The following is a 27179-nucleotide window of genomic DNA, read 5'->3' on the forward strand; positions in this document are numbered from 1 at the left end:
TCTGTCGCGTCCTGAGGTGATAGAGAGGCGCTTGCTGGTGTGCGCTGCTCTCTCTTTGCACCCTCCCCGCCTGCGTTGCTCCGGGTGGTTTGAAAGAAGGACCCGGCGGGCTCGGGCTTCAGCGTCCGGAAGGTGGCGGCGAGAAGACGATAGAAATGTAAGTGCTCACAGGAGGGAAGAAGCGGGGGATGAGAGAGCCCGGAGAAAGAGGAAGGGGCGGGCTGCTGCTTTTTCCTCCTCCCGCTGCGCCGCCCTGGCCAGCGGGGGCCTCCCAGTCCAGGTGAGTCGCTTCTCTGTGCCCTGCCGCCAGGACTCATTCCCGCCGCCACCACCCCTGCTCTGGCCTTGCTTAGGAGTCAGACGGCCTTGTTCTTCTGCAGCCATCATGCATTGCTGCTTTTCTACGGACGAGCCCAACACTGGCGTGTTTCTCCTGACCTGATAAGTGAAACTTCCAGGGAACCACGGCCATAACGCGTCACAAGATGGAGATGCCGTGTTGCTTCGAAACCTAGTGCTGTACTCGCAAGCAGATTCCTTCACACCTTCTGATTCTGAATGCCGTCAAGCGTAGAGACATAAAAAAGCGTGCAATAGGCACATTAAACCTTCTAAAAAGGTCCCAGGGTTATCTAACCATTGGTGGCTTTTATTTGAGTGACTGAAGGGAAAACACTGTGGGTGTATGGGTTTTATATTTATCTATATCAATTTATAGATAGATAATACATTTATTAGAACTAACCCAGAGTTACAAAGTGATGTGCAAGCCTTGGCATTCCCCAGAATTCTTATAGACTTCTGTACAAAAAGGGGGTGGGGAGCCATGTTCCCTGTAACAGCAATTCTCAGATGTTGTTGACTACAATTCCCAGAATCCTTGGCCAAAGGTCATTGCAGCTGGGGATTCTGGGAGCTATAGTCAACAACATCTGGAAATCCTTATTACAGGGAACACTGGGGAGGGTTTTTTTAAATGTTTAAAGCCCCAGACTTTTGATTTAGCCTGGTAGTTTAGATATGGTAGGTATATTTAGACTTAATTAGATCTTGGTTTGCAGCAAGCCATCCTGGGGTAGGGAAGCATTGGCTATAAAGCTGCAGTCCTAAACTTATTTACTTGAACACAAGACCCAATAAACATACTGGAATTACTTCTGAATAAACATGGTTAGAATCAAACTACATAGCTGTAGTCCTGTACATGCAGCTTAGTCCTCTGCATATTGCCCCAGAAATAAATCCTACTGAGTCTTATTGGACTTACTCCACATATGTGTTTACACAGGATTTCAGTACTGGTTGAAAAGTAATGAACTGATTGGAGTTCAATCTGAACAAGCTGGGGATTGCGATGTGAGTACCAGAGAGTTGACAACTTTGAATATAGCTTGTTTATACCCAAAAAAAGTAGAAATGGTGTTATGAAATAGGGAAGGTAGGTTTGTATCTGACTATAAAAAGGAGGAGGTTGTTTCTGGTGCAGGATCAAGTCATTCCTGCACCAGAAACAAGCAGTGCAACTCAAGACTAGGACTATGAATTTCCCTCTGGTCTCCCAGGCATACCATCACCCTATCTATGAATGATGTATTCCTTTCATTTTGTGCAACCTGAAGATGTGAATGTATTGGATCATCCATGTGTGCTTGATCCTTGCCCATCAGGGCTAATGAAAGCTGCCAAGGAGATTAGCTGCGTGGGTAGGGAAAATAGTAAATATCTCACTTTCAGAGGGTGTGATTCCATTCTTCATTAAAATGGCAGTTATCTGCCCTACACTAAAATAACCCTCCCTAGACCCCACTCTTCTGAATAAAAACTGACCAGACTCCAACCTGGTGTCTTTGGTTGGGCAAGGTGCTTAAATGTGTAGTGGCAACTTAACTACATACACATCTTGATGAAACTTGTTGTCTGGGCTTGTTTCAGTTTGGTTTTCAACCTGGTTTTGAAGTTTTGGTTAATACAGTGAAAAACCTATGCTGGGAGGAGTGTATTCTTGTTGGTTCTGCTGGAGCTGTCAATGGCTCTCAGTACTACCAATCATGGTGTTCTTCTGGGCTACCTAGCCAAAAATGGGGATAAGAAGGCAGTCTTATAGTGGCTCCAATCCTTCCTTTTGTGTAGGTTCCAAAAGGTGATGCTGGATAATGCCTGCCTTATTTACTTATTGTTTTTAGAATGTGTTAATTGCCTTTCATGTAATTCCAAGGTGATGTAGATAATAAAAGTTACAGTAAAAACAAAAATATAAATCCCACGCTAAAAAACAAGAATAAAAGCAGCAGATAATATTCAAAAGTGAAACAGAATCCATTTGAATAGCGGATGAGCCAAAATGCTAAACTAATTAAACATTAAATGCTTGGATAAAAATAAAGGTTTTTAAGCAGCTGTGGAAAACTGTACCCTCTGAACTCATTCAATCTTTTCTGGGAAAAGTGTTCCAGAGCTTTAGCCTAGGGTTAATCACTGAGAAGGTCTTGTCCCATGTGTACCAAATGAAATCTGTCCAAAACAAGACTAGGTGGTGCTTGAGTCAAGTCATTAGGAATGGTAAAAACTCTGGAATCCATCTCAGAGTGAATGTGAGCAAATGTGATCTGCAAACTGGTTACAGTGTGCTGTCAAGGGCATCTCCCAGTTCCCATAAGCAGCAGCATGTAGTAAGGTTTTCGCCACCCAAAACATCTCAATTAACCAGCAAAAGCACTATTCTTTTTTTATATTCAGCAATCATACAATATTTGTACAGTGTACATATGTACAAATCTGTATGCAGGTACAGTTTTTCACATGTTATGCTGAATGCAGGTACAGCAGTATACTTCCTATCTGTGGCATCCATTTGAGGAACCTGTACCCAGGTTCACTTCTAAAAAGAATACAGGTACAGTCATTCACACAAATATGTATATAGACATCTGAAAATAGGTACAACATAATATCTGAATGGGGCTATTGTGTGGATGCAATGATGACAGAGAAGTAAAGTTTCTTCACTGCCATCACCTCTCAGTCCATTCAAGATGCAGGAACTACCCAAAGGAAGAGGACTGCTCCTAACAAAACTTGTACCTGGCATCGTTCTGATAGGACAGGTTAGGCCAAGGAATAAACTGTTGCCACCTTGTCACAGTCTTGAATAGGGATGTGCACGGAACTGAGCTGGGGACGCTTGAAGGAGGCAGGGTCCTGCTTTACAAGCGGGGGAGGGTACACTTTCCCCCCGCTGGCATCTGTTTTAGTCAAATCCCATCAAGACAGCAGCGTACCTCCCTGCCACCCCATTGCCTGGATATGACCGGAAGTATCTGACACGCCTGCATGCATTGGTGCAGGCACACCCATGTCGCGCCCACACAAGGGCGCACGGCAGATGCAACATTAGCATGCCCGCACCGGTGTTGGTGTGTGCAGGCACGTTGGATACTTCCGGTCATATCTGGGCAATGGGGCAGCAGGGAGGTACGCTGCTGCCCCAATGGGATTTGACTAAAATGGATGCTGGTGGAGGGAAAGCGGCGGGGAGGGTAAGAGCACCACCCCACCCCCCGCTCTTAAAGTTGTCCACCCCCTGCCATCAAACCAGCAGAACCGCTGGTTCTTCAAACCGGTTTGGAAGCCCATAAAGGGCCTCCAAACTGGTTCCGTGCACGTTCCTAGTCTTGAATTTATTTGTTTGTTTGTTTGTTTATACAATCCCAAGGTGGTTTACAAAAGTTAAAAAACATATAATAAAAATGACAGTTAAAAGTATTAAGCTAAAAATATGAACAAATCAGATTTAAAATATATAAAATACAAACATAAAACCTATACATGGATAAAAACACACAGAAGCAGCAATAGCAATAGCAATAGCACTTACATTTATATACCGCTCTATAGCTGGAAGCTCTCTAAGCGGTTTACAATGATTTAGCATATTGCCCCCAACATTCTGGGTACTCATTTTACCGACCTCGGAAGGATGGAAGGCTGAGTCAACCTTGAGCCCTTGGTCAGGATCGAACTTGTAACCTTCTGGTTACAGGGAGGCAGTTTTACTACTGCGCCACCAGGGGCTCACAGAACAATCATGTAAAGGCCTGGATAAAAAGCCAAGATTTAACAAGCTTTCTAAAAACTGTGATGGAGTCCGAGGAGCAAATGACCACTGGGAGAGCATTCCAAAGTCTGGGGGCAGCAACAGAGAAGGCCCTGTCCCATGTGCATGACAACCAAGCCTCCCTCATTGTCGGCACCCAGAGCAAAGCAAACCCAGAACACCCAGAGCAAAGACCATCAGATGATCTCGTAAAGCGGGCAGCAACCCTTGGGAGCAGGCAATCCCTCAGGCACCCTGGGCCCAAACCATTAAGGGCTTTAAAAGTCAAAGCCAGCACCTTTAATTGGACCCGCAAACACACTGGTAACCAGTGCAGCTCCTTCAAAATAGGTGTGATATGATCACACCGGGCAGCTCCAGATAGAACCCTAGCATTTTGCATTTTGCACAAGCTGCAATTTCCGGATATTCTTCAAGGGCAGCCCCACGTAGAGCGCAGAGCCAGGTCCAGTAATAATCCAGCCATAATGTGACTAAGGCATGGGTAACTGTAGCCAGATCTGCCTTCTCGAGAAAGGGACGCAGCTGGCGCATTAGCCGAAGCCGTGGAAAGGCACCCCTGGCCACTGCCTCCACCTGAGCTTCCAAAAGCAGAGCCAGGTCCAGTAATAATCCAGCCATAATGTGACTAAGGCATGGGTAACTGTAGCCAGATCTGCCTTCTCGAGAAAGGGACGCAGCTGGCGCATTAGCTGAAGCCGTGGAAAGGCACCCCTGGCCACTGCCTCCACCTGAGCTTCCAAAAGCAGAGCCAGGTCCAGTAATAATCCAGCCATAATGTGACTAAGGCATGGGTAACTGTAGCCAGATCTGCCTTCTCGAGAAAGGGACGCAGCTGGCGCATTAGCCGAAGCCGTGGAAAGGCACCCCTGGCCACTGCCTCCACCTGAGCTTCCAAAAGCAGAGCCAGGTCCAGTAATACCCCCAAGCTGCGTACTTGCTCCTTCTAGGGTAATGCAACCCCATCTAACAGGTAGAATCACCTTATCCCAGTTGGCTCTCCTACTGACCAACATTACCTCTGTCTTGTCTGGATTCAGTCTCTGTTTATTAGCCCACATCCAACCCATCAGGGCCCCTCCAATCTCCGATTCAGGACATCCACTGCCTCCCTAGGATCAGGTGACAAGGAGAGTTAGAGCTGAGTGTCATCTGCATATTGCTGACAACTCAGTCCAAGTCTCCGGATGACCTCTCCCAGCAGCTTCATGTAGATTTTAAACAGCATGGGGGACAAAACCGAACCCTGCGAGACGCCAGTGGCCACGGGGCCGAGCAGTAGTCCCCCAGCACCACCCTACTACCAAGAAAGGATCGGAGCCACTCACACACAGTACCTCCAATTCCCATACTCAAGAGGCAGCCCAGGATACCATGGTCGATGGTATTGAATGCCGCTGAGAGGTCCAGCAGAACCCACAGGGACACACACACCCTGTCTAGTTCCCAGTGAAGGTCATCCACTAGAGCGGCCAAGGCAGTTTCAGTCCCATATCCGGGGTGGAAGCCAGATTGAAAAGGGTCCAGATCAGGCCTGCTCAACTTCGGCCCTCCTGCAGATGTTAGCCTACAATTCCCATGATCACTGGCTATTGGCCACTGTGGCTGGGGATTATGGGAGTTGTCGTCCAAAAACAGCTGGAGGGCCTAAGTTGAGCAGGCCTGGTCCAGATAATCCGTATCATCCAAGACCCTCTGCAGCTGGGATGCCACCACATGCTCTATCTATCACCTTGCCCAAAAAGAGAAGGGTTTTGGAATGGTAATGGCCAAGGAATAGAAGGAAGAGATGGTAATGTCTGTACTGTACACAGTTACTTTGCAGACACAAATTATATTTATTTTTTAAAACCCACACACAATTTTCAAAAAATATTAAATTAGCAATTTGTCCACAATTACAATTTTGGAATATTAACAGTATATAATTTGATTGATTAAGTGCCGTGAAGTCGGTGTCAACTCTTAGTGACCACATCAATAGATTATCTCCAGGATGATCTGTCTTCAACTTGGCCTTTAAGGTCTTTTAGTCGTGCATTCATTGCTGTCGTAATCAAGTCCATCCACCTTGATGCTGGTTATCCTCTCCTTCTCTTTCCTTCAACTTTCCCTAGCATTATGGACTTCTCAAGGGAGCTGGATCTTTGCATAATGTGTCCACTTAATTTGATACTGGCCACTAATAATTATATAGTTGAACTCTCAGTTGAAATCAATAATAACCCTTTCCTTTTACTGCAGTTCACTTTTTGTTTCAGATACATTTTAATATATCCTATTCTCTAAGTTAGTTTCAGAATATTTCATATTTCAAGAGAAACTGTTCAGTGAATAGAATTTTAGGTTTGAATTTGCTGGTCAATGACCGAAAAATTTTAATCAAATTAATTTTAGGTTTGAAAAACTATGTTCAAATTCTCTCTCTGAAAATTTCACAGGTGGTCTTGGGCTAATTGCTGTGTTTTAACCTCAGAGAAATTGTGAGGATAATGGATGTATATTTATGTAAATGCTCATGTATATACATAATAATGCTGCTTATGCTACATTAATTGTGTCCCATGATAAATTTCTGTGATGTTTTGAACCACAGCTCTGTAAAATAAAGCAAATGGAATATCATTTGTCACTAAATCTAATTGTCAAAGAGAAGTCTTAGGCATTGGAATAAATAACTGTGAGAAGTCTGGGTTTTAGTCTTGAGTTGCTAGCCCTTGCAAATCTGCGCTTAATTTCCAGATGCACAGACACACATTTTCCAATTTCTCTTTTCTAGGGCCGATTACTGGAAATCGCAACCTAAGAAATTCTGTGATTACTGCAAGTGCTGGATAGCGGACAACAAGCCTGTATGATGGTCTACCTAGTGTACTCTTAAGTGAATCTGAAGTACAAGAATTTGAATTATATAGCTTTAAATTATCTTCCATTAATAGGTCAATGCAGACTTGGAACTATGTATTGTAAAAACTGGTTGCCTGCTTCACTCTTTCTGTCTGAAGATAGACAGGGAACACAATCCACATATCCCCTCTGTTGCTCCAACTTCTCCCTTGGCACCAGAATGGCAGCTAAGCCTAGCAAAGCCTAGGTATATCTGCTACCAAGATATATTGCTGTCTAGAGGCTGTGCAACAGATACCAGTGCTGCCCTGATCCTGCCTGGGACCAGTTGCTATGACTGCTCCAACTAGTCATGGCAGCATAGATGGCTATTACATGTCATGAGTGGACTGTGCAGTATCAATGTATCAGATCATTTCTGGCCATACCTGTTCTTAAGAGTCTTAATTGACTCTTTTCTTTTATCATGCTTCCTGTAAACATTTTGTCTGGGGGGAGGGGGGTGTTTCATGTCTTGCAAACCTGGAATTTGGTATTGGTATATGGAACTTAGCCTCATGAGAATATCTCTTTCAAAAGATCAAGTTTTTAGTTTTGTGGGTGTGAAAGTTAATGTGATAGTGTGTGGGCTATAGCGGGTAAAATCTTAGAAGCCAGACGAGAACTCAGGAGACAGTGTTTCAGTGTACCATGTAGCTCTTTGTCTCTTTCTATGGATGGCAGAGACAGACTATAGTATGCAAAATAAGTAAATTAAAGGGGTCCCCTTGCTTAATTAGCATAATATGTTCAGGTTGAAGAATTCAATTATTCTTCATTTAAAAATATCTAAATTACCATGGCAGTAGCACTATTTTTTTTCTGCGTCACAAAGTAAGCAAGTAAAGTATTGCTACTCATAGCAATAACAAATCTTTGGGAGCAATTATGGTTGAAGGTAAACTTTAGCCACATATCTTTTGAAATGATGCACATGCTCTGCACTACCCCTGCCCCCAAACAGTATTCCAAGCCACCTCTCCAGATATTTCCCCAAGGAATCCTTGTCCCTCCACTCTACACCTTCTTGTCCTTCACTCCTCGCACCAGTATTCCCTCTAAAGCATGTGCATGCGCTCACATGTTTTTAAATGTCTGCTTAATTAATTTTAGATCCCACTCAGATTGAATTGGGAAGGTTCCACTCTGAATGCATGTGCACACACAATGCCTTGATATTGCCACCCAGGACAAAACTCATCCGACACACAGATGAAAAGAATTAGAGACAACACTGCTTAGCACTGGAAGATTCTCTTGGAACAATTCTCATTTCCCCTCACTGTAACATTCTCCAAATCAATTTTCCCTCACAGTCTTTAACTGTGTTGCCTAATTCAAAAGCCTCATTCCTTTTTCCTCTCTGTGTCTGGACCATAGAAAACACATAATACAGGAGAATCTCAGTATTCACGTGGGTTCCATTCTCTACTACTACTGCTGATACAGAAACCGCGAATACTGGGTTATTGGGGCTATGTGATCGCTGGGCTTAGGTTCGCAAGGAGAGAAAACAGCCCAAAATCACTGGGTTTTTGCCAGTTTGGGGGGTGAAAAACAGGGTAAAATGCCCTAGAAATGCAGGGGGGGTGGCCTACCATGCTCCAGAGATCCCTGGCAGTTCAGAAATGCCCCCCAAGAGTAGAAAATCAGTCGAAAATCACCATTTTAGGTCCATTTTTTAAAAAATGCTATAAAAGGCCATAGAAATGCAGAGGGAAGTGGCCTACTGTGCTCCAGGGATCCGCAGCAGTCCAGAAATTCCCCCCAAGTGTATAAAATTGGCCAAAAATCACCATTTTAAGTCCATTTCTATGTGAAAGTGAGCCATAAAATGGCTACTGATGTCAAAATGGAGGCCGGAAATGACTTCTGAGGTCATTTCTGGCCACCCGTGGATATGCGGATCTAACCCCCCCTTTTTTTGCCGCCTCCCCCCCCCCCCCCATCGTATACCAAAGTCGGGTGTCTATTACCCGACCATGGATATGCAAAACCGCAGGTGGCAAGTCTGCAAGTAACGAAGTACTCCTGTACTAGAATAAAGACTAAGATTTACCATGTTAACTTATGATGGTAAATATGCCATTTACGATGATAAGTTAACATGGTAAATCTTAGTCTTTATTCTAGTACAGGAGTATTTAGCCATTTAGTAAGCCAGTTGTTTGCATCATTGGCAGGATGATGTTAAGGATAACGTTTCCACACTTCTGTATATGGGTGGAAATCAAAGGAAGAGGATCAATAGTAAAAAAAAAATTACCAATCAGTTCAGAATTCAGAGTTTGTATTCACCAGTATGGCTCAATCCAGCAATCTTTACATCTCCATATATTTTCTTGGGATTACGACATAAAATGTACTTCATAGGTTGACTACACCTGTGTTCTTCATGTTAAGTGCTATATATAGGCACTACATATTTAAAGTAATAAATATATATATTTAATAAAATATATATATATTATGGTACATTTAAATATGTACTGTATTTACTTAAGAAGAGCCCCCCGCCAGTTCCTTCCTGTTAAATATAGGAGGGTTGTCTTAGATTCAGATTCCTCTTTCTTTTGGGTAAATACAGATACAATATCTTCTGTAGGGAGAGAAGAGCTGGTCTTGTGGTAGCAAGCATGAGTTGTCCCCATAGCTAAGCAGGGTCTGCCCTGGTTGCATATGAATGGGAGACTTGATGTGTGAGCACTGCAAGATATTCCCCTCAGGGGATGAAGCCGCTCTGGGAAGAGCAGAAGGTTTCAAGTTCCCTCCCCGGCTTCTCCAAGATAGGGCTGAGAGAGATTCCTGCCTGCAACCTTGGAGAAGCCGCTGCCAGTCTGAGAATACAATACTGAACTAGATAGACCAATGGTCTGACTCAGTATATGGCAGTTTCCTATGTTCTATATATTTATTTCTCCTAGGCATACCTGTCACTAATCCCATGTGTGGCAGCTCTCGCAAGAGCAGCTGCCTGGGGGATTGCAATGGGGATGGAGAGACAATGGCTGCTGGCCAACCACCAGGAACAGGAGGTGTCAGGCAGGCCCTGCCCGGCTGCTGAAAGGAGGCGGGAGGAGGTGGTCAGCCGGCCGGCCTGCCAGCCAGAAAGCGGGGAGAAGTGGACCAGTGGAGGCACAGATGGTCTGTGCCCAGCCCAGCTAGTAACCAATATTTAGTCTCTCTCTTTTAAGGCATCATCTTGCATTCAGAGTATCCTTCTGTTCAGTTAAATATGGTAACATTTCAAGAATCATTGTAGTTAAAAGAAAATGGAAACCGTTTCCATCTTTCTGGTCATCCCCCGAAACTAGCAAATAGAACTATACCCATATTATTATATGCAGATGACATGGCCTTCATGTCACAGACACCTATAGGACTGAAACCTGCCCTTAGACTTTTTTCTTCCTTTCTGGTCATCCCCCAAAACTAGCAAATGGGACTATACCCATATTATTATATGCAGATGACATGGCCGTCATGTCACAGACGCCTATAGGACTAAAACGTGCCCTTAGACTTTTTACATCCTTCTGCACTAGCGATCTAATTGAAATAAATTACTGCAAAATGAAGGTAATGGTTTTTGCTAAGCTCCCAAGGCTACATAATTGGCTCATGAACGGACATAAAATCGAACAGGTGAACTCTTTTAAATATTTGGGTATAGTCTTTCACTCATCAGGTTCTAGGAATGCCCATTTTAATTCAATCAGGCAGACTGCTTAACTTGTCAAAAACAAAATTAAATCTTATCACTCCATGTGAGGGGCATTATTTATTCCTGCTACAATTAGGCTTTTTACTGCCAAAGTGTATCCCTTACTTTTATATGGTGCTCAGTTGGGGCCTATTAACATCATTGCACCTTTAGAAGCCGTATAAGCTAAGTTTATTAGACACATACTGCAAGTCCCTCGCTGCGTACCAAATGCAGTAATTGGAAGTGAGGTGGGATTTATTAGGCTTGAGTCATATTATTGGCGTTGTATTATTCTGTTTTGGCTAAAATTAGTTCTTGTTCAAGGGGGATTAGCCTCCTTAATAATGATGGATGGTCACAAATTTAAATGGAAGTCTTTAGTCATAAATAAATTAACTCATTACAGACTTTCCCCAGTTGAATTAATTGACCTAGGACTAGATCAGGCCATGAAGGTGGTTAAACAATGCATTTTAGATATAGAACTACAGGATGAATTGGCTGACCTCAAGTGTGGTGAGGTATCTCTGTCTAAATTTAGGCGTGCCCTTACTTTAGCGCATGTTAATGCACTACCTATGGCAGTTCTTGATAGCAGGTTTGGAGGGCTACCTTTTTTCTCCCGACTGTGTCCATGTGGCACTGGGTCCATAGAAACCACTTCACATGTTATCCTATATTGTGTTTTCTATAAATATATTAATTTCCCCTCTATTGGAAAACCTCCCTGGACATCCTGATGACTTTTATTTAAATTGTTTATTAGCAAACACCAATAAGGAGATTATTTGCAGAATGGCTAAGTTTTGTTATATTGTCTGTAAAATTCGTTCTGAGTCTGTGTAAGTGTACTCTTTTACTGGTCAATGACTGAAATAAAATTTATCTATCCATTCATCCTTTCTGATGTTTGAGTTACTCCTATATTTAATTTTGTAACCTGAACCTCAAGAGTATTTCACTGATGCAAGCCAGTGTTCATTAATGTTCTTAACTCCTGGGATTTGCATCAAGTGCAACATTCCTGTAGTGTTCTGCTGTTGATCTCGAATATCTTATCCTTAACCAAATATCCTATTTGATTATCTCATTTGTGTTCAATTGTAAAATAGTTTCCCACCAGTTCACATTTTTTATGTGTTTTAATTATGTCTCTTCTTTTAAAGAGCATTGAATTTCATGAAAGAGGAAAGAACCATAAGGAGAATGTGGCAAAGAAAATTAGTGAGGTAATAGACATCTGGCCTTATTCACCCTTTAACATTGATTGATTGATTGATTGATTGTGCCAATATTATGACTCCCATGTACTACTTTTTCAATTGGTAGATTAAAAAGAAAAGCTTGGAAAAGGCAAAAGAAGAAGAAAAAATGTCAAAGGAATTTGCAGCTATGGAGGAAGCTGCAATGAAAGCTTATCAGGAGGATCTGAAACGGCTTGGAGCTAAGGCAGGTATGAGCTGAAACTGTTAAAGAGATGTGCAGGGCAGTCTTTGTTTGTTTAATATACTGATTCCAGAGGCTCGAGGCAGTTCACAAAAACAAAAAACAAGAACAGCTATAAAAACAAGAATTTAAAACTCTTAACACATTAAAAAACCACAGCAATTAAAAAAATCTAAACGATTAAAAATTTTAAACTCAAAGAATTCTAAAAGCCTGGCTAAAAATGTGTCTTAAGGGCTCTTTTGAAGGCTGGTAAAAATGTTAAACCACAAATGTCTATAGGGAGCACATTCCACAGCATAGCAGTGACTACAGAGAAGGCCCGCTCCCAAATCACCGCCAGAAGAGCTGGCGGTATGTGGAGATGGACCTCTCTCAATGATCTTAATGTGCAGTGGGGATCATGTAGAAGGAGGCGCTCTCCCAGGTAACCTGGTCCTAAGCCACTTAGGGCTTTAAAAGTAATTATCAGCAATTTTTATTTTGCCTGCTTTGTTTATTTTTATTTAATGCTTTATTTATTTTTATTTAACTGCTTTAAAACAGGCGTAATATGGTCTCTCCGAGACACCCTGAAGACTAGTCTAGTAGGGATGTGGAGTGCTGAACCAGTTCGGAAGTCTGGCGTTCAAGCTGGTTTGGAGCTGGGGGGGGGCTTTAAGGGGCAGGGAAGGTGCTCTTACCTGCCTCGCCACTCACCCCCCCCCCCGCCAGCTCTGTGCCCAAAACGGTTGCCACAGAGCTGCAGAGTACCTCCCTGCAGCCCTGATGTGCGTCCTACTGGAAGTGGCGGATGCACGTGCGTTAATAACTGCTTTTGTTCGTTTATTTATTTTATATTTCTATGAAAAGCACTTTGAGAACATTTTTTTGAAAAGCAGTATATAAATAGCAGTAGTCTGCCTCAGTGTTCCCTCTAACAGGAATTCCCAAGTGTTGTTGACTACAGCTCCCATAATCCCCAGCCAAAGGCCTTTGCAGTTGAGGATGCTGGGAGTTGTAGTGAACAACGTCTGGGAATCCCTGTTAGAGTAGGGGTGTGCACGAACCGGTCCGGAGGCCATGCTGGGGGCCTCCGCACCGGTCCGGCATGGAGGGGGGATGTAGCTTTAAGGGCGGGGGGTAGTACTCCCCCCCCGCCGCTCTTCCCCCTCCGGTGCTGTGATTTTTGATGAAGATTTTGGGGCGGCAGCGTTCCTCACTGCCGCCCCTGCCCCCGTCGTTAGCCTGCAAGTGGCGAAGTAACGATGACGCATGCGTGCTCCACTGACATCACACGTCGACGTGTGACGTCAGCGGATCGCGTGCGCGGCGGCGGGTGTGCATGCGCGGCGGAACGGGCGCATGTGTCATCATTACTTCACCACTTGCAGGCTAACGACGAGGGCAGGGGCGGCAGCGAGGAACGGTGCCGCCCCAAAATCTTCATCAAAAATCACAGCGCCGGAGGGGGAAGAGCGGCGGGGGGGGGGGTACGTACCACCCCCCTGCCCTTAAAGCTACATCCCCCCCGCCCCCCCGTGCCCGTCCGGACTGGCTCGGAACTTTGCACACCCCTATGTTAGAGGGAACACTGGTCTGCCTTCTTCAATATGCACCATCTTGTATGCTTCATTTGTCCTCTGAGGTGCTGTTTGAGCTGCCTTTGCTGTCTGAGGTTTAACAGGCTTCCACAAGTAGCCATATCAGCCTTTTGGAATTGCCCTCCCATTGAAGACCTGTTTAGCTCATACACATGCAGTACTCCTTCGGGCAGCAAGTTAAATGTAGTTTTAGGACAGTCTGATGTGTAAAAGGGTAGGTGCTTTAACAAACAAACAAACTTCTTTTTTGTGCTTTTTCTTGCTGTGCTACTGATATATTTTATTGTAAAATTTATATTTACGGTCACATGGTTTTCATTTGAAAGAAAGGCAGGGCATTTATTTAATAACATTTAATAAAGATTGCTGGAGCTCAGCTTGCTTGAACGGTTTCTTTCTAGAGTTACTCAAGAAATCATAAGTGAAATAAGCTGTTGGCTTTCAACTGTTTCAGAATTTTGTTTCGCTTGGAACCAGAGCATCAACTGTGGAAGTCATGAGGTTTCTGGTTTGTTTTTTGTGTTCTTTTAAATTTGGCACTTTGTGTGTTAGAACCTGTAGGTCAGAGTTCAACACCAAAAAAGCTGGAAGAAAAGAAGGAAAAGAAGGAAAAGAGGAAAAAAGAAAAGACAACTATGAGCACTTCATCAGATGAAACAAAAGGATGGGTGCATGGATTTTCTCCAGAAGGCTACATATATTACTATAACACTTTATCAGGAGGTAAACCTGCAGCACGGATAATAAATCTGATTATTCAGATGTTTGGAAATGTTGCACTTTTCCAACTCTCTCTCATTGCCCACTATTGCCTATTGCATCAGAACAAAATACACTTGCACAGCTCAAATTGAAAGTTCTCTGGATTAAATAATACTAGCTGGGCCAGGCGCAGAGCATCTGCGCCTCTTAGTTCTCCCGCTGTCGCCGCTTTCTCCCCCACCCACCACTGTCGTTTTTTCTTTCTCCCTTCCCGCGCCATTTTCTCTGCCACACGCCCAGCACGCCCGCCCACAAGCCTGTCCGCTGCCACTTTCCTCTGCCCCTGCCAGCAGCTTGTTCATGAACTCTCGCGAGAGCTGCCATGCATGGGATTAGCAACAGGTATGCCTTAGAGAAATAAATAGAAAGAGAGAGATTTGGCCATAAACTTCTTCCTTTTCTAATCTCTGTCTCCACTCTTATGTCATCTATTATTCCTCACTGAACATATATACATGTCATTCATTTTATTTATTTTTATTTATTTATTTTTACATTTATATCCCGCTCTTCCTCCAAGGAGCCCAAAGCGGTGTCATTCATGTCATTCCTCCGCCCGCCCCCCAAAGTACAGATAGAATTGAAGCTTGATATCTGTTCTTTTTGTTTGTTTTATTTTAATTAAGAATCACAGTGGGAAAAACCGGAAGAATTTCAGGACAATCCTCAGGAATCCCAAATGGTAATTGTATATGATAAAACCAGTTTTGTCTTTGATTGTTGTGCAAAGTTTCCAGTCTCTTGTATGCAACAAACCTACACTGAAAGCCCTCAGGGGCTCTTGCAGTTGTCATCCATCCTCAACTGACCTAACAGCCACTGGTCATTGCTCTGGGCCATGGCTTTCAGGATGAGAAGTCTGAAGAAGCAGCTGCTGTTGTGTTATGGGGGCATGATAGGGCAGCTCAGGGGATGTCACCATCCAGGACTTGCCATCTTGCCATTCAGGACTGACTCTTCGCCCATTGAATTCCATAGGGAAGGTTTACAGGGCTGCAATAGGAAAGACTATTGAAATGGAGTCCTGGTGTCTGGGCCTGTAAAACTTTGTCATAGCCACCTAATGGTGCAGTGGGGAAATTACTTGCCATTGGTATGTTTCTCAGACTATGGGAAACACCTATATCGGGCCGCAGCTATATAGGAAGATGCTGAAAGGCATCATCTCATACTGCACAGGAGATGGCAATGGTAAACCCCTACTGTATTCTACCAAAGAAAACCACATGGCTCTGAGGTCACCAGGAATCAACTCGACGGCAAAACTTTACCTTAAAAACTTTGTCGGCTATGTTCTCAGCTGCATCTCTCTTATATGGTCTCACAGAAGTGAATGGCTATCATTGATATTTGTGTAAGAAAGTAAATAAATACTTCCTGCAGTACTGGTGGACACTTCACTGGTTAACTTGTATTGGTGACATTTTTACTTTGTATTGGTAATTTATTGAGCATCTTAGAGTGCGGTGCTTTCATTTTACATGATGGCATCCACAAGCTCAAATCTGAGAAAACTGTAAACAAAAAATCTATTTCATATCTGGCTGTTGAATCCTGACTCTATTTTTTAGGTTTTTTTCAAAATCTTCCTTTTAAGCTCAGGTTTTATTTCATTAACTCTCTACAGTTGAAGAAAAATTTTAATGGGAAAGGAATTTCTTGTCTCTTATAAGGAACTATCTTTCAACTATGTTGTGTGTTTTACATCTGTATACTATGTTGGGCATTTCTTTTAAATGGAAAAGTGGAATCAAGTTGTTTAAAAATAAATAAGAGTCCAAAATATAAAAGATTTTGCCAACAATTAAACATTGCCAACAATTACAACGTCTGAAGTATGCAGTTGTTTGTGTTACACTGATTGAGGAGTGGAGAGCCCAAAAGGTCAAATCTGCTGATGCTGCCAACATTTGGGCAAACCTGAATTTTTGCAGTGAATTGGGCATTCTGCCTGAACAAAATGGCAGAATTTACTGAAATTAATCTGTGTGTCCAGCCAATGTTTGAAGGTTCAAGGGCTGCGTTGGGCCTTGCTGCACATTCATGAAGACCCCAGTGCATTGCATGGGCATTGACATTATATTGATTTGTATGAGCCCCAAGATGGGTCAAATCCTCAAGGCCTGTTCCAGGCTGCATTTTGTAGCCCATGGTGGCCATTCCAGAAACCACAGTAAAATACTGGCATGTTTTATATTGAGAAATCTAGATCAACTGACATCTTTGTAGAGAGAAATTTAGTGGTGCTGTCCGTCTATAGTAAAATCTTATCCCAGTTCAGTCAAACACAAAAACTAGGCTTGGAGGGAGAAATGCAAACAGGTAGGGCTAGTCAAGCATTGGAATGATTTGACCTGAAAATTAAAAGGGAACCTAATGGTCATGCTAAATGCCAGTAACCACTAACCTACAATTGCCTTTGACACTTGTACAACACCTGCTACTTCCTAAACATTGCCCAGGATCTGGAAAATGAGGAAACAATCTCATTAAACACAACACATGTTGCTTCCCACATACATGCCAAAAGAGCAGTGCCAAGGTTGCGAGACATCAATATTTCCAGCAGTTGATGTTATGTGCTCTTTGGTGGACATCCACCTGTGGCAAATGCAGGTGTTCAGAACGTTTTCATAAGAGGAAAACGCTGCTCTTGCTATATCCATCTAGTACATCCATAAGAGCCACCTAATGGTGCAGTGGGGAAATGATTTGATTAAGCAGTTCGAATCCCTACAGGTATGTTTCCCAGACTATGCAGCAGCAATATAGGAAGATGCTGAAAGGCATAATCTCATACTGCGCAGGAGGAGGCAATGGTGAACCCCTCCCGTATTCTACCAGAGACAATCATAGGGCTCTGTGGGCGCCAGGAGTTGACAGCAACTTGATGGTACACTTTACTTTACATTGCATCCATGAGACTTGAGTGAATCTTCACTAACTGACTGTTTTGACTTTCCTGTGTTTCATTAGGCAGCACAGTGGATAGAAGGAGAGAGTGAAGATGGTCGCACTTATTACTACAATACAAAAACGGGAGGTAAGCAACAAGGTTTCTGCGTACTGCTGCCCATGTAAGAAAATTTCCTAAACAGAAAACATTTCTCGTTAGAATAGAGAACATTTACATCAGTCTTGTTCATTTGCATATGCAGAATTCAGACTTTTTGAGTACAGTGTTTGGAGGTTTTTGTTTACATACTTGTGTGTGAATCTACAGATGTGTATACACAGGTACAGATATAAAATGCATTTTTTGGCTTGGAATACTATCAGTTGTACTTGTTCTCCACAGTGAAGCTTTGTAAAATGGGGGAGGGGCTCTGCAAATGTATTGCCAGGCTTTGAAAATCTTGGGAATAGTTTAAAAGATGCTTTTTGCTTTTAGCAGTTCTTGTTTCTCAGCTGGTTCTCTATGCCTTCTGGTTTGTATCCTGGCTATTACAAATCTTTTGGGTGTCTTGAATACTTTGGTTTCAGGAGTAACTTGACTTCTTCACTTTTTTGGGAAGGGGCTGCATATCAGGGTAACACACATGTAACCACTGGTTCTCACTGCTGAATTTCTCCACATGAATGTACAATGATGTAGCGAAAGGTTAGCATGAACCAATTTGCATATGCATTGAAACAACAACCATCTCCATAATGGAAGCTACTCTTTTTCCAAAAGCTGCAATCTTGGGAATTGTTGCTGTCTCATTGCAGCCCAGTTCACACTAACCTTTCCGCACATGCCCATGGAGGGTTTTGACAGTGAGCCTGCCCTAAGCTTCCCCTACCAAGTACCAATCCATGATTATTCACAGTGGGTGGTGGTCTGCTATCATTTGATCCCTTACTTGGAACCTTGAGGGTGATGGGAGCAGCTGCAGAGAGCCTCAGCTGGGTCTAGAATTTTTGAAATATCTGGGTTTAAGAGACCTTGGGGCTATTCTCACGATTGGCAAAAATCGGGCTAGGAGAGCCTAGCCCAATTTTTGCCGATCTTGTAAACCACCGGGTTCGCAGGCGAGCCCGGTGGTTTACAAGCGGGTCACCCGCTTCTGTAGCCCTCCCCTTAGCCTGGGTTTGCGGAGCGAGCACTCAGCAAACATGGGCTATCTGATCGTGAGTAGCCGCAGCGTGGGTTTGCGCCGTGGCTACTCACGAGTAGACCCCCGGAGGGGAGGCAAAAAGCTGCCTCCCGACTCCGGGGGTCTCCCCAGCCGGCTCCATCATGGAGCCGGCAATTGTGTGGGTGACCGATCTGATCTCGTGTGCAGGGATCCCCACACACTCGCAAAACCCGGGTCTCACTGATTGTGAGACCTGGTCCTTTAAGTATATATAACATATATGAGGCATAGTGTCATGGCCCAGACCTCTGAGTCAGAGGAAGAGTGGGAGGACTTGGTTGGGAGTGTAGGTTCAGAAGCACAGCAGGAGGATTTGGCTGTGAGAACAGACTCTGACGCTGAGCTGGAACGGCAGCTAATGGGAATCTGAACAGCTGGCAGAGATGAGGGATGAGGAGACTGATCAGGAGGAAGCTGGAATTTCACCTGTGTTAAGAAGACGTCTCAAGTGGGAGACAGGCAGTCAAGTGGGAGACAGGCAGGCGCAAGATCTCATAAGAGAGGAAATAGAAGTGGTGAGTCAGGAAAGCCTGACTGGCTGCTGGTTATCTTGAGCCCTATATTAAACAGATGCTGTTCCTGTTACAGTTACTGTCAACAACGTTGCCTACCGCAGACAGTATTCGTACTTAGAATTATTCAACCTTTCGTGTTTCAGCCTCTCCTTGTTCTGTTCATTCATTGCTCCGTTATTTTCAGTTATTACTCATTTATCATAGAGTTGGGTGCCTAATTTAGTTCAAGGGACTTTAATTTTGTTTATACTACTTTTCTTGTGAGTCATTTTTCCGCTTTTTTTGTGCAGCTAAGCTGCTACTCTTATCTCCAGACTTTCTATTTAACCCACAGAAGTAGAGTTGAAGGGATTATAAATCCTGTCGGGTCAGACGGGCAACAGATTTATGACACAGAGCTGCATAAGTCTGTTCCCCTCACCTAACATTAGATGTCATTGTAACCACAGTGGTCAAAGCCTCTGTATATTGGGGCCAAGTAGATGGCATTGAGAACTGAGCTTTCCTGTTACAACCATTAGATTTAAAATTATTTATAACTTTTAATACATTTGTCTAAACTTGGTAGCTTTATACCATATTGTTTTACCATATCTGTACATGTGGAATGTGCTGCTGCTAGATTCACTATTTAGGGGTAGAACCCAATCATAGTTGTTATCTCTCTTGTCCAGTATCAACCTGGGAGAGGCCTGATGGTTTTGTGTCTCCGGCAAATGAGAACAGTCAAGATAAAAATCACGCTGAGAGCTCAGAAGCAGAGTTGAAGGAAGCTGATTCAGATTCTGGAAAGGGTGGAAGCAAAGGTGAACTACAAAAACCAAAACGAAACTTCCGGGTAAGTCATCCCCATCCAATATGAATCCACATCATGTGTAAACATATTGATTATATAGCCTTAGAGAAAGTTAGTATAAACATCCCAAAAATTCCAGAACTTGGACATTCAAATAATTGTTGGAAGACTACCAGAAATCAGTGCAGTTATACAGTATGCTTTAGGTCTGGGGGGGTATGCATACCCATGGGGGTACTTAAAGGGCTTGTAGTGGGTACATGGCATTGAAACATTTTCAGCCTCAAATTTCATAAAGCAAGCAAAATTCGGGGGACCAAAGCCAGGGTAGGGTTTTGTTTTGGGGTGGGGTGTGGGTTTTTTTGGTTTTTTGTTTGCTGTGGGAGGGAGAGAAACCTAGAAAGTTCCATAAGCAACTTTTTTGGTAGTTGGTGGCAGGAGGCTGGCTTCCTGCTGTGTGAATAGACTGCTACTGGGCTTCAGTTCTGGTGAGAATGAGAATAGCAGGAGGGCAGAGAAGTCTTTAATTCTCTCTGCTTAAAAGTATCTGGATTTTAAAAAGGCAAATCTTGGCAGCAACTTTGTTTCTAGATGAAGATTACAGAGATGATGTAAGTTGCTAGGGAAGTTTCAGGCTGGCACCAGTGAGACACTCTTGCTGCCTAGAGCCTCTGTGTTCCTCAGCTACTCTGGGCTTGCATCTTTGTGAGTGGCAATCCTTAGGGATTCGTTTTGAGGCTGAGTTCGGATGTAACACGGAACTAAGGTTACTTATGCTGTTTATAGAAGTTGGCTTAGGTGCACATGCCAATTTCAAACCTAAGGTTAAGATATCTTGGTTAGATGGCCATAAATAAACCGTAGTTAGTGCCATGACATGAGTTGAGATATTAAAGCAACCTAGATTACATGAAATAAGCCTGAACTGGTTTTCTGTTGTTGACTCTTCTTTGAAGAAAACAGTATTGTGGTAGCCTTGTTTAGCAAAATGTTGCTATGTTTCTTCTCTTTTAGAGGAAAACAGAAAGTGATGAAGAAGTCGAGGAAAAGCCTCGCAGACGCAAAAAGATCAGCCCTTATGGCGAATGGCAGGAGGTGAAACGGGAAAGCATTGATCAAGAAGATACAGTAACTGTTCCACAAGAAATACCCCAGGCGGCATCTAAAGCAACCAAGCCTTATGGCGAGTGGGAGGAAATCACAGAAGAGGAAGATCCATAGTAAGTTCTAATACTTGGAATCTGTTTCTAGGATTATTAGGTCTATATTTTGCCAGAATTTTCAATGGAGTATATTATATTTTCCTTGTTTAAAATAAAGCAATATCACAAGCACACAACTGGCAAGTCCCTAGTTCAAGTCTAATCTCTGCCACAAACTTAGTATGTGACCTAAGGCCATCTTGCATCATCTGCAAGTCCCACCCTCTATCTGCAAATTAATAATAATACTCATTTAAGGGTACTCATATCCCTTAAGAAATTGCTAAGAAAACATACTGTGGTACCGTGTTTCCCCGAAAATAAGACAGTGTCTTATATTAATTTTAGCCCCCAAAAATGCACTAGGGCAATTAGTGGTACATCAGAAATTACTGCTAGGTCTTACTTTCGGGGTATGTCTTATTTTCGGGGAAACAGAGTAATGCATGTCAAGTGCTTAAATGTGAGAAAGGATTCAAACAGTGTTGCATTCGTGTAATGCTGTTGTAGTAGTATTCGGACATTGATTCAGGATGTTGCATGAAGAAATAAACACTGTTCCAGGCTAGTTCTTGTGCTAGGGGAAAATGATGTTCTCTCTCTCACATGTTACACTTCCACTCACACAAAATGTTGCAGAACAAATTGCACTACCTCTTCAAGGTTTCATCCTCTTTAATGTGCCCCACCATGACAATATCAAGAGATTTATTCTTAATCTTGTCAGAAAGTAAACTTCTATTTATTTTTGATAGGTCAGTTCCTTCCAATGATTCTGAAATAAGTGTATTATGAATGAATATATCTGTTTTATATACTTGCAAACTCTGTTAGAAGATATTGTATTATTTGCTTAGCAAGCACACATAAAATATACTTATCTTGCACTTGCAAAATACTAGGGCTTGGAATTTTGTGGATGGTATGGGGCTTTCCCACTACCCTTTTCCCGTCCTGCACCCCCTGGATAGCAAGTGGTACAGTGAGTGGGGTTGGCCTTCAGCAGGAAGGTGGGATTGGCAAAAATCCTCCTTGCATGTATGATCTGTGCCTTGCTTTCATGCAAGAGCAATTTCGGACACAACCCTATTATTCTGTTGGTCAGTATCTATTTCATAGCGATATATAAAACTAGCAATAGTTAGATGTGCACCACCTTTCTTAGTGTTTTGTCTCATGTTCCCATTCAATTTGTGCTTAACTTTATTTCTCTTAGTATCAATATTTTGTTCTTTCAGTTTCCTTTGAGTAAATGTTGAGCAGTACGTGAGTGTTTCTGAACGACTGAAGTTTTGCTTGGTGGCTTTTGTATCTAAAGTGCCTTACTGCTTGTGTGACATCAAGTGATTTTAGGATTTTGGTAGTAACAGGGCTTGTTTTTATTAGTCTTTTCTCTTTCTCTTTTATTCTCAGTGAAAAGGTCGACTTAGAACTTCCCGGTACAGACAGCGATTCTCTGCCAGCCCCAGTTCTGGAAGTACCAGAGGATGCCAAAGTGATATTTAAAGAAAAAACTGTCACATTGCTTGGTGACACAACAGCGGGGATACCAGTTTTCAAAAAGCGGAAATTTGAAAATGGAAAGTCTAGAAACATAAGACAGAGACTGAATGATCACTAATATTTTAATCACACTGTCTTGACACTCTTTCGATGGAGGGGTGAAGAAAAGGACATATTTTAAACATTTTATTTACAAGAAATTGTTACAAATTAAGAAAAGTGTCTCGAGTATAAATTTAAATAAACATGTTATTTTTGAGGTGATGCTATTTTTGTTGTTAGTCATGTAAATATAATTTTTTTACATACCATGTCATCTGAATTCATGTTTTTTGTATCTTACAATCATTATGTTGTATTGAGAGAAATGGGATTGTAGCAGCTTCACAGCTTGTGTTTATGCACAGTACTTGGGTAAGCATCAGTAAATGCCAGGAAAAAATTCAAATCTCATGGCAGTTGCTTTCCATACTAGTAGTGTAATTGTACTGGGGTTTTATTCAGAGAGAGAGAGTTTTATTTAGGATTATTGATTAACAGAAGTTGATAGGTCACCCCCTTTTATTTTTAAAGACAAAGAGTAGATGGGTAACTTGCAACTATTAAATCATTTTAAGAGAGTTGTGAAATCTGTTCCAGCAATTAGCACTGAACCTTTTTGTAGTTTGCCTTGTTGGACAGAAGTATTACAAGTACAGATCACACACAATGTTTTGTTTTTCAAATTCTAGGCAAGAAAGCAGAATTTCAGTCTTCCACATTATGAGCAAGAAAATTAAGTTTTTTTGTCTTGGCTCTCAAGTATCCTCCTGCTGCATTGTTATGGTGTGTTTCTGATATAACTTCATGGCTTTTTTATTTTCCCTTTAGAAGAGGAAGAAGGATGCGCTCTGGATTGGTGATAGCTAGATATAGGCATTGCTTATTCCCTTGCTTTGTGAAAGCTTTCTGCATGGGACATAGCAAATGCTATGCTGGAGGCTTTGTTTCTCATCTGTACAATGGAAGAAGTCTGGGCTGTGCACGTTTTGCATAAAGCATTAACTTGTGCACCAAAGCAACCTGAATTCTGTTACTTGTATAATTTTGCAAATTGAGTTAATATATCTGTGTATGTATTTGTTTTGCTTTGCATAATTTATTATTCTAATCATGAGGGGAGACATAGAGTCTGCAGAAGTTCCTTCTGAGACTTCACTAGGCATCTTCTACACACTCTCAAGCATTCCCTCCTCCCACACTTTCCTGCCACTTCCCTCTCTGTTTCCTGTTTTGCTTTAACCATCATTTGTGATGTTGTCAGAATCACCAAACTATGGTTAGATTGCAAACCATGATTTGAAGTGCGTTTCGGTCTGCAGGCTATTTTGGACATCACTGCAAACTATGGTTAGCACGAAGTAGAAACTGTGCCAGGGAGAAGGGAGCCTGTGGCTCAGTCTCTCCTTATGCTCACCATGAAACTGCTCAGTTTGTTACTCTGGTTAGCAAGAGACAGTGTGGTACAGTGATCAATTGTGGTGTTCTGGCTGTTTCTCCTACCACTTGTCAGCCTTGTCCATTTAAATTGCTTCCTTTTCTTTCTCGATGCTTGCTAATAGAAACAGCTATCCTGAAATAACTTGCTTCCACCTCCTGATTTTTATTTTTTATGAGCTCCAAGAGTTAATCTGCAGCAAAAGAAAACCAGAAAAGAGCCCCTAGATTTTTTGGTACTCTTCAGATGACTTTTGTTCCTTCAGATAAGTGACCATGTAAAACAAATGCATAGTTATCACAGTGGGTGAGATATCTGTGTTCTCTGCACATGTAGTCCGGCTGCTGGGAAACCCAGGGATGCTCCCAGTTGTGTAAATGTTGGTATCTGTTGTATGAAAGGGAAACAAGAAGTACCCATTGTCCTTAGTTGCCTTCAGAGGAATAGCTGCTACAATCTGTTCTTCTCAGCCTTCCCTCTGTACAAGGAGATTGGCACCAAAGGTTACTATTGCCACCCATTTGGCACCTATTCAGTGGGTGTTGGCCTCTTTAGGAAACCATTTTAATATGTCTGGTCCTTTATTTATTTGAATTTGTATAACTCATTTGGGCTTTTAACTTCTGCTAATTTTTATCCTTTGAAATTCCTACATATCTTTGTAAATAAGTCGTTAATGTGCAAAGTTTTCTTGTCACAATAGCATTGTGGTGATGGTGCCTTTGCAAGCTATGTGTAATAAAAATGAATAAAACAAAGTCAGACAAAAACTGTACCAGAAATAATGGTTAAATTATCTGTTTTCACATTGGTGCTAAAGACAGGCCCATAAGCCAATTTCCTTGGAGGTTCTGTTTGATAATCTTAAACTTCCTCAGATCTTGGGAGAAATTTGTTGTATTCTTCCAATTTCAAAGAAATTTAAAACATACAAAATGTCTGACTAATTCAATCCTCTCTCAAATTGCTATTTAATGGATTGTTCTCATGACCTGTGTGGTCGTAGTTAAAGTGTTAACTACAATAGTCAAGCCAGACATGCCCCTACATATCATGACATGAGAAGCTGTGCTTTACCAGTTAGTTCGAAGATGCTAATCTTCATAGTGCAATCCTAGTTAACTGCAGCAGCAGGACTAAGATTGCGTGGGTAAAGCGTGGGTTCTCATGTCATGCTCTGTGGGAACACACCTTTACATTTGCACACATCATGTGAACAAGCCCGAATGCTAAAAATAATGCCCAACATGATGGGCAGTCCTCCTTAAGAAGTAGGGATTCGCTGGGGATGCTGCATAACTTTAGAAGTCTGCCCCAACAGTTTAAACCATGTCTGGGCAGCAGCGCAGCACTCCTTCCATAGTTTCCAATAGGAAGAGCGCTACACTACTACCCAGAGGTGATTTTAAGTCATTTCACAGGAGCCCAGTTGCTGCTTTGTCAGGGCTGCCCTTAAGTCATCCAGCAGCCCAGACAGGTTCCTACCATTGATGGTGGGCAGGGGGTGCCTGTCATATCAGCCATCATTTCTAGTCAAACCTGCCCTTCACAAGTGCTCAAATGATTCAAATTCATTCATTAAGATCTATGGTTTCTTAAGACGGAAGTATCTCTAAGGACATATGTACAGTTGTTAAGATGAGCTCATGCCAATTCTTTATTTTGTCTTCTCACTTTGTCCACCACTTGGCTTAAAATCAAATCATTATTTTCTGTCAATGACCAGCAAAACACAAAACAATAATACAATGGTAAAACAGACAATACAAGCCATAAAAAAATATTTGACAGGATTAATATGTTTTGCTTCTCATTCATCTCCACTATGAGTGAGGACAGAGCACTAGGGGCAAAGAGATACGTTCACACTGATTTGGGGCAATGTTGGAATTAAGAGAAAAGTGGTTGGTTGGTTTTTAAGCCATGTCCCATTTCCCCAATCCCTAATTTGGGAATCCAGAAACCTTTTCTGCAGAAATGTTTCTACTTTTCATTCACTGCTTTCTTGCCATGATAATGTGCTCAGGAACTATTTTCCTTCCAGCATCATCTTTGCCTACAGTCCTATGTATTGCCAATCCTGATTCCTGAGACATTGCCCAACTACCTCACTGCCTTAATTTAACATTCTATATAAGACTTGGACCAGGATATACTTTGTTTCTTGCCAGTTATTTTATATAGTACTTAATGAACAAGCCAGGTGCCCTTTAATCTGTACTAATTCCTTCATTATCATCACTGTTTTAACAGAGGGGATACTGGTCAAAAGAGTGTGACTTCCCATGGCCATCTGAGCTGGTATTTGAACCCAGCTTCACTAGCTTGTTTCCTCTTTTATGGTAGACTGGTTTGATCTATTCATAATTATCTTCATCAGGTTTAGTTGTACAGAACTAGCCTGACAAAAATGTAGATTTAATAAAGAGCCATACATATGTCAACATAGATGCCAGAAACAGGCTGTTCCTTTTTATACAAGACATGTCAGACATGACCCATTAACTAACAAAACTTAATTATGCCTTTCCTTCCTCCTGCTTTGTTCTTTCTACAGTTGTAGCCTACTAAGTATTAAGGCTTTTCCATGAGCAATCCAGCTATATAAAACTGCTTTCCTATACTTCATAGTATTACTGCTTCCAACTCTTAAGTGCTAAGATGAAAATACAGTTTATCTCAAACTTAAATTATAATTATAATTAATTAAAATCGGTTGCACTATACTCTAAAACGGCTGTTATTTTTTCTTTTCCCCCCAGATCTGTAAAATAGTTTGAATTACTTTGCATTTGTTGTATTGTCAATAAAGTTGTCCTTTCAACCAATGTCTGCCAGCTATAATTGCCACTAACAATTTCTGCAACACAATGAACGTGGGTGGATCAATACACTTGGAAGTATGCATTCATTTATCTATAGTAAACATTCTTTTTTTTAAAGTTGTATGCCATCCCATTTTTAATCAAATGGATTATTGGAGATAAACGGATACAAACCAAATTATCAGAAATCATGTTTCCTGTCCATAGTGTGAACAGTCACACTTTTAATTAATCTGCCACTTG

At 42.1% G+C, this 27179-nt stretch overlaps 1 protein-coding gene across 3 annotated transcripts; it reads left to right on the top strand.

Moving 5' to 3' along the window:
• Positions 1 to 18: 18 nt before the first annotated feature.
• On the top strand, positions 19 to 26939 carry WBP4 (WW domain binding protein 4). 3 transcript variants are annotated; one of them, XM_053307416.1, is made up of 11 exons: positions 22 to 157; positions 1289 to 1356; positions 6894 to 6966; positions 11873 to 11935; positions 12036 to 12159; positions 14288 to 14458; positions 15124 to 15179; positions 17474 to 17540; positions 19808 to 19971; positions 20944 to 21149; positions 22545 to 26939. In XM_053307416.1, coding segments are annotated over exons 2-11 (1134 nt in total). In that variant the 5' UTR covers positions 22 to 157; positions 1289 to 1354; the 3' UTR covers positions 22753 to 26939. The 3 variants fall into 3 exon arrangements, with proteins under 3 accessions (XP_053163390.1, XP_053163391.1, XP_053163389.1); XM_053307415.1 differs by lacking the exon at positions 1289 to 1356 and having other exon boundaries at positions 19 to 157; XM_053307414.1 differs by lacking the exon at positions 1289 to 1356 and having other exon boundaries at positions 145 to 280.
• The last annotated feature ends 240 nt before the right edge of the window (positions 26940 to 27179 follow it).

Source organism: Hemicordylus capensis, chromosome 3 (assembly GCF_027244095.1).
Source record: "Hemicordylus capensis ecotype Gifberg chromosome 3, rHemCap1.1.pri, whole genome shotgun sequence".
Lineage (NCBI taxonomy): Eukaryota > Metazoa > Chordata > Lepidosauria > Squamata > Cordylidae > Hemicordylus > Hemicordylus capensis.